We start from the raw sequence: 17,079 nt of genomic DNA on the forward strand, positions 1-17,079 counted from the left end.
ACCAAACTATTTATCATTAGTTTAATTTATTATAACATTGAAAGTTGAAGCCCTTATTCATAAGGAAATGAATAAGACCGTGTTATGAAATGCATAGCTGGAAGCATTCACTTTTGCACCGTCACAAAGAACCTGTTTAAGCGTGTGTGAAAAGAAGTTTTGAAAGACCCGACAGATACACGTCAGGAATATTGTGTTCATTCATTCATCCGGTTCTGTGACGCAGACTTGAAACACGCACACACGCTCCTCTGTTTAAAGGGACAGTACACCGTCATCATTTCCTCACCTTCGAGCTGTTCCAAATCTGTATCGATTTCTGTGTTCTGATTAACACAAAGATATTTGGAAGAACGCTTTTAACCAAACTAATCTCGCTCCCTTATTGACTCCCATAGTAGGGAGTTCTGTTGAACACAAAATAAATATTTTGAAGAATGTGTTCTGAGGGCTATAAGCATTCTTCCAAATATCTTTCTCTGTGTTCATCAGAAAAAAGAAACTGATTTTAAACAGAATTTAAACAACTCAAAGGCGAGTAAATGTTGACAGAATTTTCATTTTTTGGTGACGTATCACTTTGATAAGGCTATTCCATAAACTTCTATTGTATTTATAGACAGCTAGTTATATATTATATATTTATCATACTTTAACCTAACCCTTAAACTTTCTATATTTTTACTTTTAAAATGTATATTTTTGTAGCGTTTTACTAATGAAGACGTCCCCAAAGGAGGTTTGGCTCATATTTGTCAGATGTTCCTTTTGGGTACAAATTTCCCCTAAAAGGGGAATGCATGGGCCTGAGAGCTGGCATGCATGTCAATGACGCTGTTGTTGTGTTGTTGGGAGGTGATATGTGTGCACAGAACACTTTTACTGCTCTTTCACAATACAGCTCCCGCCATCACACATATGCTGCTGGCAGAAGTGTTTTCTTTTCTGTTTTAGGTCTCCTCTTCTCTGAACCTTTCTGTCTTTGAATATCAGGCCCACTGGTTTAGCTCCAAATGTCTAGTCATGAGACGGATGCGAGAATGTTTATGTTTGGAGAACATTAAGCATGTATATTTTCCTCATAGGAGGATGGAAGATTATGTCATTATTCACCCTCATGCTGTTCCAAACTAGAGATCCATAAATACACAAGGCATATTGCAGCTCCTTGAGACTTTTATTTTTGTTGTTTTTGGAAGGTTTGGATTTGTACTTTTCTGCTATTTTTCTTTAGGTGTAATACATTACCCAGCAGGAGAACACTGAAGAATTCAAGATTAGTGTGTAAGAAAGACGATGTTCATGTCTGTATCATGTGCCTACGAGCCATCATGAACTACCAGGTACAACTCACACACACATACACACACACGCATGCATAACAACTATTAGTGAAAAGCGGTTTGGTCTGTGAAGATAGATCACGTTTTATGTTCAGTTAATAAATCTTAAACATCATGCTATGGTTACTAATGAGACCTCTCTCTCTCTTTCTTTTTTCGCAGTATGGCTTCAACATGGTGATGTCTCACCCACATGCTGTGAATGAAATTGCACTAAGTCTAAACAATAAAAATCCCAGGTAACCGATTGAGATGAAGTGAATGTGTCTCTGTGTGTTTGTGTGTGAGAAAGAGAGAGAGAGTAATAAAGCTTTCCCAGAATTCCCTCCTTTAATTTATTCTGTGACTCCTATAGCACAGTCATAAATACAGGGAATACCAGAAGAGTTAATCTTTCCCTATCTGTGTGGGGGGGGGGGGGTATTGCACTTTATTTAGTGTATCAGTATCATTTTTGCGCAAATAATTGGCAATTTGTTGATTATTGAACATTTTAAAATGCTCCTTATTTTATTCTGAGACAGAGACATTTCCTAAATGAAAGTAAACCCACAGGTGAAATCAGAAGTCATAACACGGTTTGTGGCTGGAAACTGCTAAATGGATTTTAATATGGTTAAAGAGCTAAGATCACCACGATTTACCAAAATATTTTTTCTTCAAAAATGCGAATTGGACGTATTGAATTGCCTTGTATGATGGGTGTGTACGTAAGGTAAAATTATATTTATAAATTAGGGCTGTCAAACGATTAATTGCGATTAATCGCATCCAGAATAAAAGTTTGTGTTTACACAATATATGTCTGTGTCTTTTGCATATTATTGCATATTACCTTTGTGTTTATAAACACTTACACATACATGAATATATTTAAGAAACATATAAAAATAAATGTTAGTAAAAGTTTATGTGTAATTATTTTTTTTGGTTAATATCAATAATTCACACAAAATATGAAATAAATAAATAAACATTTATGTGTATGTTTTTGTAAAAATTTAAAATGCACAATACATGGAAACATATTATGTAAACACAAACTTTTATTCTGGATGTGATTAATCGCGATTAATCGTTTGACACCCCTAGTTTAAATGAAGGTTTAATGGATGTGGTACTGCTCATTCCTGCTGCAGGACTAAAGCTCTGGTTCTTGAGCTGCTGGCTGCCGTGTGTTTGGTTCGAGGAGGCCATGAGATCATTCTGTCTGCCTTTGATCATTTTCAAGAGGTGTGTAGCATGCGGTTATTCAACCGGTTTACATTTGTCACTCACATACAGTACATACATGACAGCTTCAGTCATCCCTTATGTCATTATAGCTCTAGTGTTAAACTTTGAAAGATGATTTTATTAAAGTTGATCTAAAAATGACTGTTCACTTTCTCATAAATAATTGCTAATGTCTAATAATAGGGAGGTTACTTTGATATAGTGAGCAATGTTTGGCTTGTCATGGGTGTATTTGCACTGTCCAATAACTAATAAATATCTCATGTTATAATCTGACTGTATGAACTCTTTACAGGTTTGTTCAGAAGAGCAGCGGTTTGAGAGACTGATGGAGTATTTCAAGAATGAGGATAATAACATTGACTTCATGGTATGTGTACTCATACGGCCGATGGTTTGACAAAATCTGTCTACTGAATTTGAATGTAGATACGGAGAGATGCCATATGTTGCTACACGTATACGCTTTTATATTACATGCACAAGCTGAACTGTGTTCCCAGAATGCACTGTCCTTAACTTTGGATAAAAGCATCTTCCATATGAATGTATATGTATTATTTGTCCAACAGGTTGCCTGTATGCAGTTCATAAACATTGTGGTTCATTCTGTGGAAGACATGAATTTTAGAGTGCACTTACAGTATGACTTCACAACACTGGGCCTGGATGAATATTTGGACGTGAGTAATTGGGTTTTAAACGATGAGCTTTCTGTCTCTAATGTTTAATTTGAACAAGATACCTAAATAAGGTAGAATATAGACAATTGACAATGAGTGATACAATTTTAAAGGACAAAATTCAAAATAAATAATCTGCACATTCCCCTTGAAAGTGAAGGGAGTAGTCTCAAATTTGTGTTCTACGTATGTTTCGTGTTATGATAATAATTTAGCTGTATTTAGTTGATTCTGTCAGAAAGTGAAGCGCTGTCTCAGTTTTGTTGTGATGGGTGTTTCTCTATCTCTCTGTAGAAGCTGAAGCACACAGAGAGTGATAAACTGCACGTGCAGATTCAAGCGTACCTGGATAACGTGTTTGATGTCGGGGCTCTTTTAGAGGATGCAGAGACCAAGAACGCAGCGCTCGAGAGGGTGGAGGAACTCGAGGAGAATTTTTCTCATGTTCGTACAGTGAACAATGTTTAATATTATTAAAAAGAAACATTCAACAATGTAACACACGAGAAAATGATGTTTGTCAATTTTTGGCAGTTTTCATTCGCATTTAAAGGATGTCGAAGTCAAATTTGAAAAACTACAAGCCTTAACATTCCTTGAAAGCAAGACCTCTAACCTACAAACAAACCCTTATCCGTATTCTGACAAAGGCCTGTTTGGTAGATGATAGTTTCAGTGTTTATGTTTTGCCACAACAAAAGTTGTAATCTTAGTTTTTTCCCCTACTCATCACTAGGGAGTTTGGTTTAGGATTTAAAAAATTTAGGATGATTTGTTGTTTATTACCCAGGTCTCATTGGCTAAAGTCTTATTTCTTGCTGGCTTTCTTTTTAGCTAACAGAGAAGTTACAAGACACAGAGAATGAAGCGATGTCAAAGATTGTTGAGCTGGAGAAACAGCTCATGCAGAAAAATAAAGACCTGGATTCAATTCGGGTAAGATTACTTACATCACTATAGACATTCTTTAAAGTAAAGGCTCAATGGTACTTCGCAGTGCAGTGTGTAAGGTAGGTTCACTTAAAAAATTCTCCTTTAAGATGGAAATAGTTAATATTAGGTCTGTCAAACGATTAATCGTGATTAATCGCACCCAGAATAAAAGTTTGTGTTTACATAGTATATGTCTGTGCATATTAATTTTGTATTTATAAACACATACATATTTTGGAAGTATTTACCTTATACTGTATATATTGATTTACATTTACCAATAATTTAAATTATATATAAATGTTTTTCATTTTTAAATTTAATATATATATTTTTTAAATATGTACATGTTTGTGTATGTTTTTATAAACACAAAATGAAGACAGAACACAGACATATAATGTAAACACCCTTTTATTCTGGATGTGATTAGTAACGATTAATCGCTTAACAGCCCTAGTTAATTGATTATATATGTATTAGATATGTTTAACTAATAAAAACAGTGAACTTAATATGTTGTGGAATGTAAAAGCTGCTTTCTGAGCAGTCCACAACATGCTTTTTACAACATCCTTGTTAATAATCCACAGGTATTGGTTTTAATCTGTTGATACTTGCTTTAAAACCCTTGTTTTCTTATGATTACAGGAAGTGTATAAAGATGCCAACTCTCAGGTGAACACCCTGAGGCGGATGGTGAAAGAAAAAGATGAGGCCATTCAAAGGCAGTGCAACCTGGAAAAGAAGATCCATGAGCTGGAGAAACAAGGAACCATCAAAATCCATAAGAAAGGGGACGGGGACATAGCCATCCTGACATCCCCTCCTAATGGTCATCTGCCCGGTTCAGGGGGTGTGGCTGGAATGCCTAGTGAAGGCGTAGTCATTCAAGGGGGTGTGGCTAACGGGGTGCCACATGACATGCCCATGCCTGCACCTCCCCCACCCCCTCCTCCAATGCCAGAAACAGGTGAGGGACCAGTCTTGATTCCATTTAATTGTGTGTTTGAGGTTGAGCAGGTTTTATAATATAATTTAATCTTTAAGATGGATAAATGTTAACCTGATTTAAATGAATAATTCACCTAAAAATTAGGGCTGTTCAACGATTAATTGCGATTAATCGCATACAGAATAAAGGTTTACATAATATATGTTTGTGCACTGTGTATTTATATTGTATTTATAAACACATACATGTATATATAACTCAACATTTTATTCTGGATGCGATTAATTGCGATTAATCATTGAACAGGGGTACCAAAACTTTTAATTAAAAGTTACATTTGAATTAACTCACCCTAAGGCAGTAGTTCTTAAACTTCAGACTCCATTGTGTAGATACATCGCTTTGCGCCCCATATAAATACTCATAATCTTAAACTTAGAATTGTAATTTAACCAAAACATATTTAGTTATACAATGCTGGAACGTCAATTCTTTTGGATGGTGGTATTATTTTTCAGATTTTTTGATTGCATAAAATCTGTGGTAAATTTCTATATTTTATAAAATGCCACAAGATGTGTGCCCCCCCCTTGATCCATCTTGGGGCCACGATCCCCAGTTTGAGAACCACTGCCCTAAGGCCATCCAATATGTAGATCTTTTCTTTAGTAAAACAGTTAAGATGTTTAGCTGATAAAATTGAAGTCGGCAGGTATTTATCCTCTGTCTTTTATCCTTTTCAGTACCAAATGGTCCGTCTGCTTCCCCAGCACCTCCACCTCCTCCGCCCCCTCCTCCTCTCCCAGGCCCTGCTGTGGATATATTTGCCCCTATGCCTCCACCTCCACCTCCCATGGCCCCTCCGCTTCCTGGCTGCGGTTCACCTACTGTCATCATGAACTCAGGGTTGGCAGGTAACAGCACCTACTCAACAGTAAAAGTCATGATCTAATGGTTTTATCATATTCTCAAAAGATTTTCCAGCACAGCAAAACAGTGCCACCACAGGAAGATTATAACAAAGTCCAGTGATGCAGACTCAGATTTCAGGAGGTTGTCTTTGGGGTTTACGCATTAGTTGAGAGTGGCTATGGGATTTCTCTTTTTGCTGTTATTCTGTCTCCAGTGTGAGATGGGCTGATAAACTGTGTGCTTGGTTTCCTGTAACAGGTCTTATGTCTGAACAGGCTTAACAGAATCACACACGTGATATTCTAAAGACATGTTGAGTCATTATAATCTCAGTTCTGTGATCAGACCTCTTACAATGCCTTAGTGTCTTTCTTGACGGACGGATTGACTGAGCATGCATCATTACCTTCTTTAAGATCAAGATTTAAGGTTGAAAATTATATTTATATATATTTATAAAAGGAAATGAACACAATTTAGTGCATATATACTGTTTGTAGTGATGGAAATGAATTAAAAAGTTGAAAGAACTATTTAGAGGCCTGTAAAAATGCACTGTGAGTTTAGATCCAGTCAGATCTTAAAACTGGATTGTATGTTCCTAACCTCCTCTTTCTCTCTGGTTATGTCTGGTCTACCTGTTGTGCCACCATAGAGGGACCAATCAAACTGTACTGTAGGTTTGAAGTGTCTCGTGTTGTGTTTGTGTTTTTTTTGTGTGGTCATGGTATTTTTGGTCTCAAAGTCAACTTAAGAGAGTTCCTCTGTAATCAGAACTGGTCAAACGGCTCTGGAGCCCCATTTCCAATGGTGTTGGTTCTTTCTCTGGAAGCCAAGCATGAAATGTGAGTCCGTGTAGCAGGACTTTTCCCTACCATTTAAAAACCAAAACGGAATATTTTTTAGAACTCGTTTAGCCGAGGTCAGCAAATAACAGGACACTAATGCCAACCTATGAGACCACATGTTCCATGAGATGTAAGCTTGTATTCCTACAGTTCACAGCTGTCAACTGCAACCTCATGGAAAACCAAACTGCAGTTTGGCATCAGATCCCAGCATCAACAAAATCATTAAAAATTCCAGTTCAGGAGAAAATCAAAATTTTTCATAGTCATTCTAGATGAAAGTAAACAGTTTCATCATTTTGATGTGCTTTTATTTTGATTTATTGAATCTTGATTATTTCTGCTGTCCTTTTGATTTTTATTTCTTACCATAATCTTTAATAATAGTCATCCGTTAAGTTTCCCAATGGGTTTTGCAAATATCTAACCAATCAAAAGTATTAAAAAGTGGTTGTCAACTATGACAACACAGTTGCTTCGTCCGAAATCTCATACCGTGACAGTACGTACTGAATTTGAATAAGTATCTACCTTTCGGCCGTTAAAACAGTACATTCTATATAGTATGAGTGGGAGTAGTATGAATATATTTCGGACATATTGCGCCATGTTTTATGGTCATGTATGCCCTTTGACCTCTGACGCATTAACAACAATCTACATGTTAGAGTTGATAAAAACATAATTTAGTCACAGAAATTCATTTATTTCTCGTAAACGGACTTCCCCATTAAAGTTTACTGCTATATTTATTTGATTTACTTTTGAAATTTGACCGTTGCTCAGCTCCCTTGGCATCATGGGATAGAGAAGCGTCCCTCCGATCCACACTCACGAATCTCGGCGGAAGTAGTAGACCATTCGGGTATTTCTCGCATACTATTCATGACTCATACTCATTTACACCTACTACATAGTATGGAAGTGGGCGATTTCGGATGCAGCCAGTGTTTAATCAATTAAAAATGTTTTTCTGCATCCTGAAAAACAGCAAATTTGGAGGCTTCAGACGGACAGTGACGATATAATATAAAACAAGGCTTTGTCACTAAAAATATCATGTCCCCACATCTGCGAGCATGTGTTTGATTGAGTTGTTTTTGCATGCTGAAACAGTGTGGCGTGCTGTTACAGGCGGCTGATCATCAGATATGGAAAGAGTTGTGTAAATAGAGGAATGCAGTTTCACACACACTCAGAGTTTAACCCAATTCACTGGCCTCACTCTTTACAAGTCCAGTATCACCTCATTACAGATATTTCCCATAATCCTCTGTCTGCATCTAGCTGGACTGAAAAAACTAAACTCCTTTGTCACGTTTACGGAAGTCCTGCCACTCGGCGGCCATGTTTGCAACGCCTCTGTTCACAGTCCTATCTACTTGAAGGCAGATATTTTTAAAATCGCTGGCAAGAATCACAATTAAACAACATATGTCCTATCAACAATATAACATGACATGAACTCTATATCACTGTATCACAACTTGGGTTCACTTAGCTTAAATTGCGCTAAAAACACCTTTTTCGAGATCGCTTCATCTGCAAGAACCATACCCCAGAGAATCATCAGTCAATACTGATTTCACTGGAAGGCGGGACTTCCTTCGCTAGAACGGCTATATTGAGCGTTGCATTTCTCCCCATTCATTGTAATGGCAGCGGCGCATCTTGTTTATATTAATATCTTTTCTTTAGATCTGAGATGATCACAAACTGTTGATCCAGCCTAAGTCAAGCGTGTCAGGGTGTATAGAGCTATTTACTCAACAGTATATTGGAGGCGTTTTTTAAAGTGAAGATAGGAAACCCAACACATGACTTATTCTCATATCGAGACTGTGTTTGAGTCACATCCTCATTGAGTGTTAACTTAAGAACAGGAATGACTGTGTCTGTGTCTCATTTCCTAAAGAAGGCTATTGCTCAGCTTTTATTGCTCGGAAGATTAAATGTTTTTTTTAGCAATTATTTTATGCAAGTAGTCTTTTGTTATCTAATTTGCACTCCAAACGTTCCAAATTGCACATATGTTGTTTAAAGTGATTCAAAAGTCAAATTCTGTCATCATTTGCTTGCCCTCATGTCATTTCATACCTGTATTCAACCTTTGTTCTGATAAACACAGAGAAAGATATTTGGAAGAATGGTAGCAATTTTCAATTCTTTGACATCATTGACTGCCATAGTTGGACAAATTAAATGATAGGCAAGGTGGCCCAAAACTGTTTGAGTTCCTATATTCTACAACATATCTCACTTTGTGTTCAACAGAACAAAAACATTTTTTTCCTACTATGGTAATGGATGATGTCACAGAACTGAAAATTGCTAACATTCTTACAAGTATTTTTCTTTGTGTTTTACATAATGTAGAAATGTATATAGGTTCAAAACAACGGGTGAGTAAATAATGACAGAATTTTTAATTTTAAGTGAACTATCCCTTCAAGAAAGTAAAAAAGTTGTGTGAACTCAGTTTTTGGACCTTGGTATTTTTTAAATCCTGTGTATGGCATCAAACATGTATTATGTAAACACAAAACTTTTATTCTGGATGCCAACACACTTTGTTTTTTTTCTTCTTCAAAATCTATTTGGAAATAACACAAAAATGAGACAATTATTCATAAAATGATGTTTTGATCGCTGACATTTGTATCTTGGCAAAAGAAGCACATCTTTTTGAGTAATTGTACAATTTCTAAATTTATAATATTTCAATATCACACTTTCTGCACCAGGTTTTATAAGAATATCAGTCCTTGTACACCTGTGTCAGAGATGTGACCATAAAACAATTGATTCAATGGAAAACACAAAACAGCTTACTGGGTTTCTCTCAGTTAATATATAATCTCACTCGAGAAGCATCAGACCTCATTTGCCCTTTATTGAAGCTTCCTGCTGTCTAAGAGAAACGCTTGAGATTCATTAAAGAGAAATTAAGTTGTCTTATTTTTCTTTTTCTTCCACATCCTCTTAGTGACACATAAGGGACACACGTGTATGTTTAGGTGAAGTTGTAATGCAGCATGTTCCCACCTCACATCTCTCACATCCACTGAATGTATTCAGATAAACTCATCACATCTGTGTGTTCTGTTCACCGCCACAAGAAATCACAATGAATGTGGTGTATTTGTATGAGTGTCTCATATCACTGTTTTCTTTGTCATGTTATCATCTAGCTGTAAAGATTAAGAAACCCATCAAGACCAAATTCCGTTTGCCGGTTTTTAACTGGGTGGCGCTGAAGCCGAACCAGATCAACGGCACCGTGTTCAATGAAATCGATGATGAGAGAATCCTGGAGGTGAGCTTGATTCACACACTGACGTATTTTTCAACACATTTATTAAACGTTTTTCGTGATATCTAATATTATTGACAAAACATCAACAAACCACATGTTTTGTTACACAGTACATACAAAAATATTCAAGCTGATATATAAATACTGTACTATATTATTGAGATGAATAGTTCGTTTTGTTTAATGAAACATTTCTATGCCATGACTTCATTCAGACCAATGTATTTATTGGGTGGATCTGTAGTTAAAGGCTGATCTGCACCAGGCTGCTTTGTATTTGATTACAAGAAGAAATCGAAAAATCAATGTACGACATTTAAAGGGGTCATATGGCGCTAATACGTGTTCCGTGTTATAAGTTGCCCATGCATGTATTAAACATGTATTAATTTGGTGGGTGTACCTATCTTTACAATTGAAGAGGAAACTGATGTTGCAAATATGGTAAGAGGCGTTACATTTCCGTCACACGCTTGCAGTTTTCAACCAATCACTACGCACTGGTTAACTGGCCAATCATAGCACACCTCGCTTTTCAGAGCGATGAGCTTTGTCAAAAATCTGCGCGTTTCAGAGAGGCGGTGCAAAGAGGAGATACAAACATGCACGGTACATGGAAAATACTGCATTTTTTTAACCTTAAATTGTGTATACACATTGCTTTACATCTAAAACAATTGATAATATTTGTTTAAGCCGTGTCATATGACCTCTTTAATTCTGTTTACTGTCTTTGTGTTCAGGATCTGAATGTGGACGAATTTGAAGAGATATTTAAGACGAAAGCACAGGGACCAGCCATAGACGTCACCTCCAGCAAACAAAAGACCTCTCAGAAAGGAGCAAATAAAGTTTCACTTCTGGATTCAAACAGGTGTAAAAACCTGGCCATTACATTGAGAAAAGTGGGCAAGACGCCAGAGGAAATCTGCAGAGCCATTCAAATGTAATGACAACACTCTTCACTAGTTGACTTATAGTCATACTGTCATGTATCTCATAGGTGCATGCATTTTTGTCAGTGTAGATGTGTAAAACGTTACAATTCCAGATATAAGATCGAACCGTATTCTGTTGCTTCGTCATAAGGCTTCGCTTTTGTTTTCCCATCAGGTTTGACCTGCGGACATTGCCGGTGGATTTCGTGGAGTGCCTGATGAGGTTCATTCCGACAGAAACTGAGCTAAAAGTTCTGCGGCAGTACGAGAAGGAACGCAAACCTCTGGAGAACCTGACGGATGAGGATCGCTTCATGATCCAGTTCAGCAAGATAGAGCGCCTCATGCAAAAGATGACCATCATGGCATTCCTGGGGAATTTCGCCGAGATCGTTCAGATGCTCACCCCGGTATATGACACTTATAATACCAACTTGACAGAAGTATTGCATTGGAAAATTGGCGTTTGAACGTTTTCTCTCTTTCTGTTTCAACAGCAACTTCACGCCATCATTGCAGCATCTGTATCTATCAAGTCCTCCCAGAAACTCAAGAAGATTCTGGAAGTGAGTGTTTAACTTTGGTTGGAATGCACTTTCAGAAATAACAGAAAATGATTTTTACCCGAGTCGTTTGCTGTTTCTCCCTCTCAGATTGTCTTGGCTCTGGGAAACTACATGAACAGCAGTAAAAGGGGGGCGGTTTACGGCTTTAAACTGCAGAGTTTAGACCTGGTAAAACTATCGTTTTTTATTATAACCTACAGTACCCACACTGTATTTGTCTGCGATGGTATTGACTGTTTATGTGTGCTTTCCAGTTATTAGACACCAAATCAACCGACCGCAAGATCACACTTCTGCACTATATTGCCAATGTAGTGAAGGAAAGATACCAGCAGGTGTCGCTCTTCTATAATGAGGTGCACTATGTTGAGAAAGCAGCAGCAGGTATAAAACACACAGTGAACATTTGATTGTAAATGGGGAACATTATATCATTTGGTTCATATCAGAAGGACGGGCATCACTATGATTTTTTTTCTCTGTGCTCTTCAGTCTCGCTGGAGAATGTGTTATTGGATGTGAAGGAGCTTCAGAGAGGCATGGATTTGACGAGAAGAGAGTATAGCATGCACGGCCACAATACACTGCTTAAAGATTTCATACAGCAAAATGAGAACAAACTGAAAAAACTTCAGGATGATGCTAAGATTGCTCAGGTGCTGGTAACAGAACACAAAACATGAGCAACAACATTAATCCTGAAATGTAACGATAAAAACATCAATATGTAAAATCAATATGAATGTTTTTTTTGTACTTCTGACTGTATTGATTCTGAGGAACATAACTGTTTATTTATTTTTTATTTAGGACGCTTTTGATGAGGCGGTCAAGTTCTTTGGTGAAAATTCAAAAACGACACCACCGTCTGTGTTCTTCCCAGTGTTTGTGCGCTTTGTGAAGGCGTACAGGGTAACCGATCTCATTTCATCCGAATATATAAACTGTAACTATTTATGAGAGACTTGACTTCGGCATTAAAATGGAAACGTGTTAGAAAGTGTCTTGAAAGCCATTTCGATAACTGATGCAGATTTTCTCTTCTTTTCCAGCAAGCAGAGGAGGATAATGAACAGAGGAAAAGACACGAGCAGATGATGATGGAGAAACTGATAGAGCAAGAGGCCATGATGGAACAAGAGGACCAGAAGGTGAAGAGAGAGAGAGAATTATAGCTTTAGAAGACTTTGATGTGGTGTATGGCGCAGAGTCTGAATGTAAACATTTAGGTGTCTGCGGGGTCCAAAATGAACAGTCAGCGAGTGCCAAATGTAAAAATAGACTTAAAAATACAGTTACTTGTAAGTTGGCTGGTACATTTATAAGCAAAATACAGTAACAACATAAATCAGTGGAATTGTGGGAACAGTGTTCTGATATACGCTGAAACACCCTCTTAAATAGCCATCAGGGGCCATATCCACAAACCTTTTATTTTCCCACTGTGTGTTCATACCAAACACGACTTGCACAAATAAATCGCTCTATTCACGCAAAGTTAGATGCTTAAACATTTTGAGTTTACTCGCTTCATTCGCGACTCAACTTCGCTTCAATCGCTCATCAAATTCACTTCGCTACAGAGTTGAATTCGGGTCATGGGAGGGGCTTCTGCAAGGTGGCTCCAGTCTCATATATATATATTGCTCAAATTGATTGTCCGACCTCGTCACTCACTTTCTTACAAGCAAGATCCATTTTGATAAAAGTAAGTTGTATCGTACAGCTCCAGGTATACACATACAGCAACAATGATTTTGTCTTCCATTGTTGTTTGTGATTTCTGCCTCCGCTCGAAATGTCATAATCACGTCACTTCTAGAGCAGGTTCCTGATTGGTTAACGCGGCGCGAATTTTCGCCAAAGTTCAGATTTTTCAACTCACTTGTCAAACAACCGGAACGCTCAATTCTCGCGAATCGCGTCATTTGCGCCGCAAGGAGGTCTATCGCGTCTTTGCATTGACTTAACATGTAAATCACTCGCGCTTAACGCTTCATTCGCGTTTGGTCTGAACGCAGCATTATAGAGTTTGCCTAAATAGATAAATAGTTTCCTTTTCTATCATATTCACAAAGCTGCCGAGAGCTACTTGTACTAAGGATCTGAAAGAAATCTTGAAGGTGTAGAGGTATAGTCATAATAGTTGAGGTATAGTTACGAAAATTCTGTCACCATTACTCACCCTCAAGTTCTAAACCTGTTTCTGTTGAACACGTAGAAAAATAATTGGAAGAAGGTTAGCCGTTTTTAGACATTCAATACCATAATAGAAAACAATATTGTATTTTTTTGGTTCTGTTGATTTTGAAGATTGGAGAAAAGCAAACAGTTCTGGGGCACTTTGAATACCATTTTTTCTTCTATGCCAGTCAATGATATCCCAGAACTGAAAATTGCTAACGTTCTTTCAAATATCTTTCTGTGTGTTGAGCAGAACAAAGTAATTTAGGTCACGTAAATTTGTGTGAACTATCCCTTTAAGATAAGAGGTTGAGCTTGTTTGTTGTTAAGGATGATGTCAGCAAGCCTATGAACCATGCCCACAGTCACAGGGCCCCTGTCAGTGATTTAATATTCAATACACAACTTGAGTTTTGAGAAATGTTTTAAGTCCAATAGATCAAAAGTGTTTTTTTGCATTTATATACTCCAAAGTATACACTCACCTAAAGGATTATTATGAACACCTGTTCAATTTCTCATTAATGCAATTATGGTGGTGGTGTAATGGTGTGGGGGATGTTTTCTTGGCACACTTTAGGCCCCTTAGTGCCAATTGGACATCGATTAAATGCCACGGCCTACCTGAGCATTGTTTCTGACCATGTCCATCCCTTTATGACCACCATGTACCCATCCTCTGATGGCTACTTCCAGCAGGATAATGCACCATGTCACAAAGCTCATTTCAAATTGGTTTCTTGAACATGACAATGAGTTCACTGTACTAAAATGGCCCCCACAGTCACCAGATCTCAACCCAATAGAGCATCTTTGGGATGCGGTGGAACGGGAGCTTCGTGCATCCCACAAATCTCCATCAACTGCAAGATGCTTTCCTATCAATATGGGCCAACATTTCTAAAGAATGCTTTCAGCACCTTGTTGAATCAATGCCACGTAGAATTAAGGCAGTTCTGATGGAGAAAGGGGGTCAAACACAGTATTAGTATGGTGTTCCTAATAATCCTTTAGGTGATTCTATATGGCCAGTACGTTTTCTCAAATTGACCTGCATTTGGAGGTTACATTAATTTTGGCGTGTTATGCGTGTGAATGTGTGTTCAGTCTCCCTCTCATAAGAATAAACGGCAGCAGCAAGATCTGATCACTGAGCTGAGAAGAAAACAGGTGAAGGACAGTAGACATGTGTATGAGGGTAAAGACGGAGCCATTGAGGACATCATCACAGGTATGACATACACAGACTAATGGGGGGTAAAGGTCATAATTTTTATAACACATTGGTGTGAGTCACTAAGCAGCTCTCAGTGACTGGTTTAGGTTTCTGTATGAAAGCTTTACTGCTCAATAACACTTTACTAACCTGTTTATTACTGGCTAAGAATGTCTGCATGTGCGCTTATGTTGCTTAAAGCCCTGAGATGGTGATTAATCATACATTGATTTTAAAAGAGTCATATCATATTTTTTCACACATGCTATTCGTTTTATTATTTGTAACATTAAATATGTTGATGTGTAATATAGCTTTTTTAGACAATGTTTTTAATGCGTAAAATGTTGGGATTTTTCCAAAGGATACACTTAACTCTTGAATTGAGGTATTTTGGTGTTTAGAATAAGAAGTATTAATTTAACGCAAAATAATCCTCGTCTGATTAACGACGGCGTTTTAGTGCCACGTTAAACATAAGAAAAAATCTAAGATTTTGAGAATAAAGTCGAAATATTACGAGAATAAAGTCGAAATATTACGAGAATAAAGTCGAAATATTACGAGAATAAAGTCGAAATGTTACGAGAATAAAATCGAAATATTACGAGAATAAAGTCGAAATGTTACGAGAATAAAGTTGAAATGTTACGAGAATAAATTCGAAATGTTACGAGAATAAAGTCTAAATATTAAAACAATGCTTGAGTACAAAAATCTGGTTGCATCAAGCGTATAAAAGCCACAATCCTTAAGGACTTATAAAAATATACAAATGTGAACTAAAGAGTTTTTAAAAATGACTGCTGGTGTTTGCAAGGCCTTCCGTAGAACTAAGAACTAACTCACTGGTTCAAATAACGGTTTAAACTACAACATTCACCTAAACAAAATACGTATTACGACGAGTTTATTCTCGAAACATTTCGACTTTATTCCTTTTAACATTTCGACTTTATTCTCAAAATCTTGTATTTATTTATTTTTATCGTGGCACTAAAACGCCGTCATATTGACTAGATGGGCCAAGTTTCTGAAAACTAAATAAAGGCCATGTGTTGCGCTTTACTTAACCAACACAAAAAAAATCCGAAGTTTGGAAGCGGAATCTTTTTTTCTGAGATCGGGAGGAAATTTTGATTTCTAGCATCAAACTTTTATTCGAATGAATGTTTTAAAATGTTTTTTACTTCAAATGAAAATTCGTCATTTGAATGATATGACCCCTTTAAAACATTCCGTTGTAACAATGCAATACATTACCATTATTCTGAATTGCTATGCATATCTACACAAAATGATTCTGTAAATTAAATTGCAGTTTTATATACTTTCTGACTAACACTCTTAAAAATGTAAATGACTATTTTAGTGCTGAACGTCATATACATTGTTTATATCAAAGCTTTATGTAATATCTGTTAGTATCATAGGATTGTGGTAGATGTTGTGCTATAGAAAGTGCTAACCATGTGCTTGTTGCTATGGCAGTTAAACCCTGTGTTGTGTTGTGTTGTTTGTGTGTATTTTGTCTGGACTCAGTGCTGAAGACTGCCCCCTTTACCGCGCGCACGGCCAAACGGAGCTCGCGTTACTTCAACGAGGAGCTCCACTTCTAAAGCTTAGACTCTGTCTCTCTCTTGAAGGTCGCTGGATAAAGCTGCTCTCTTTTATTCTCTTTCTCCTCACCTGTGTGTGTGTTTGTGTGTCTTCTCGATGTGGGTTATAATGTCAAGAGCCTGCTCACGTTTCCTTTACAGCAAACTCTTGCTGTCTTGCATGAAGGGGGTTTGGGGAGGGGAGGATAAGACGTCATCGCCCTTTTGCACCGCATGGAGTGGGTCATGAAGAATAAACTGTCACACAAAACCAAGAGAAAACATAACGTCACAAAGAACCAAACACTTGTGTGCCGGGGTGTCTACAATCTGTGCAGGGAGTGGACACGT

General features: G+C 37.3%; 1 protein-coding gene across 7 annotated transcripts in view; it reads left to right on the forward strand.

Moving 5' to 3' along the window:
- The window catches only part of fmnl2a (formin-like 2a), a 50,616-nt gene that overhangs the window by 28,836 nt on the left and 4,701 nt on the right, over positions 1-17,079 (forward strand). For 4 of the 7 annotated variants that reach the window (XM_056754718.1, XM_056754721.1, XM_056754724.1 and 1 more), the window contains exons 7-25: positions 1,235-1,343; positions 1,506-1,582; positions 2,483-2,576; positions 2,875-2,949; positions 3,152-3,262; positions 3,557-3,706; positions 4,097-4,198; positions 4,847-5,168; positions 5,894-6,064; positions 10,102-10,226; positions 10,970-11,172; positions 11,340-11,574; positions 11,662-11,730; positions 11,818-11,898; positions 11,985-12,114; positions 12,223-12,386; positions 12,541-12,642; positions 12,783-12,881; positions 15,022-15,145. In XM_056754718.1, coding sequence (XP_056610696.1) covers positions 1,235-1,343; positions 1,506-1,582; positions 2,483-2,576; positions 2,875-2,949; positions 3,152-3,262; positions 3,557-3,706; positions 4,097-4,198; positions 4,847-5,168; positions 5,894-6,064; positions 10,102-10,226; positions 10,970-11,172; positions 11,340-11,574; positions 11,662-11,730; positions 11,818-11,898; positions 11,985-12,114; positions 12,223-12,386; positions 12,541-12,642; positions 12,783-12,881; positions 15,022-15,145 — 2,543 coding nt within the window. Of the gene's footprint in view, positions 1-1,234; positions 1,344-1,505; positions 1,583-2,482; positions 2,577-2,874; positions 2,950-3,151; positions 3,263-3,556; positions 3,707-4,096; positions 4,199-4,846; positions 5,169-5,893; positions 6,065-10,101; positions 10,227-10,969; positions 11,173-11,339; positions 11,575-11,661; positions 11,731-11,817; positions 11,899-11,984; positions 12,115-12,222; positions 12,387-12,540; positions 12,643-12,782; positions 12,882-15,021; positions 15,146-16,672; positions 16,777-17,079 lie in introns of all 7 variants that reach the window. The other 3 variants (XR_008907299.1, XM_056754722.1, XM_056754723.1) reach the window with 1 other exon arrangement.

The sequence above is a fragment of the Triplophysa dalaica genome, chromosome 8 (assembly GCF_015846415.1).
Source record: "Triplophysa dalaica isolate WHDGS20190420 chromosome 8, ASM1584641v1, whole genome shotgun sequence".
NCBI classification, from domain to species: Eukaryota; Metazoa; Chordata; class Actinopteri; order Cypriniformes; family Nemacheilidae; genus Triplophysa; species Triplophysa dalaica.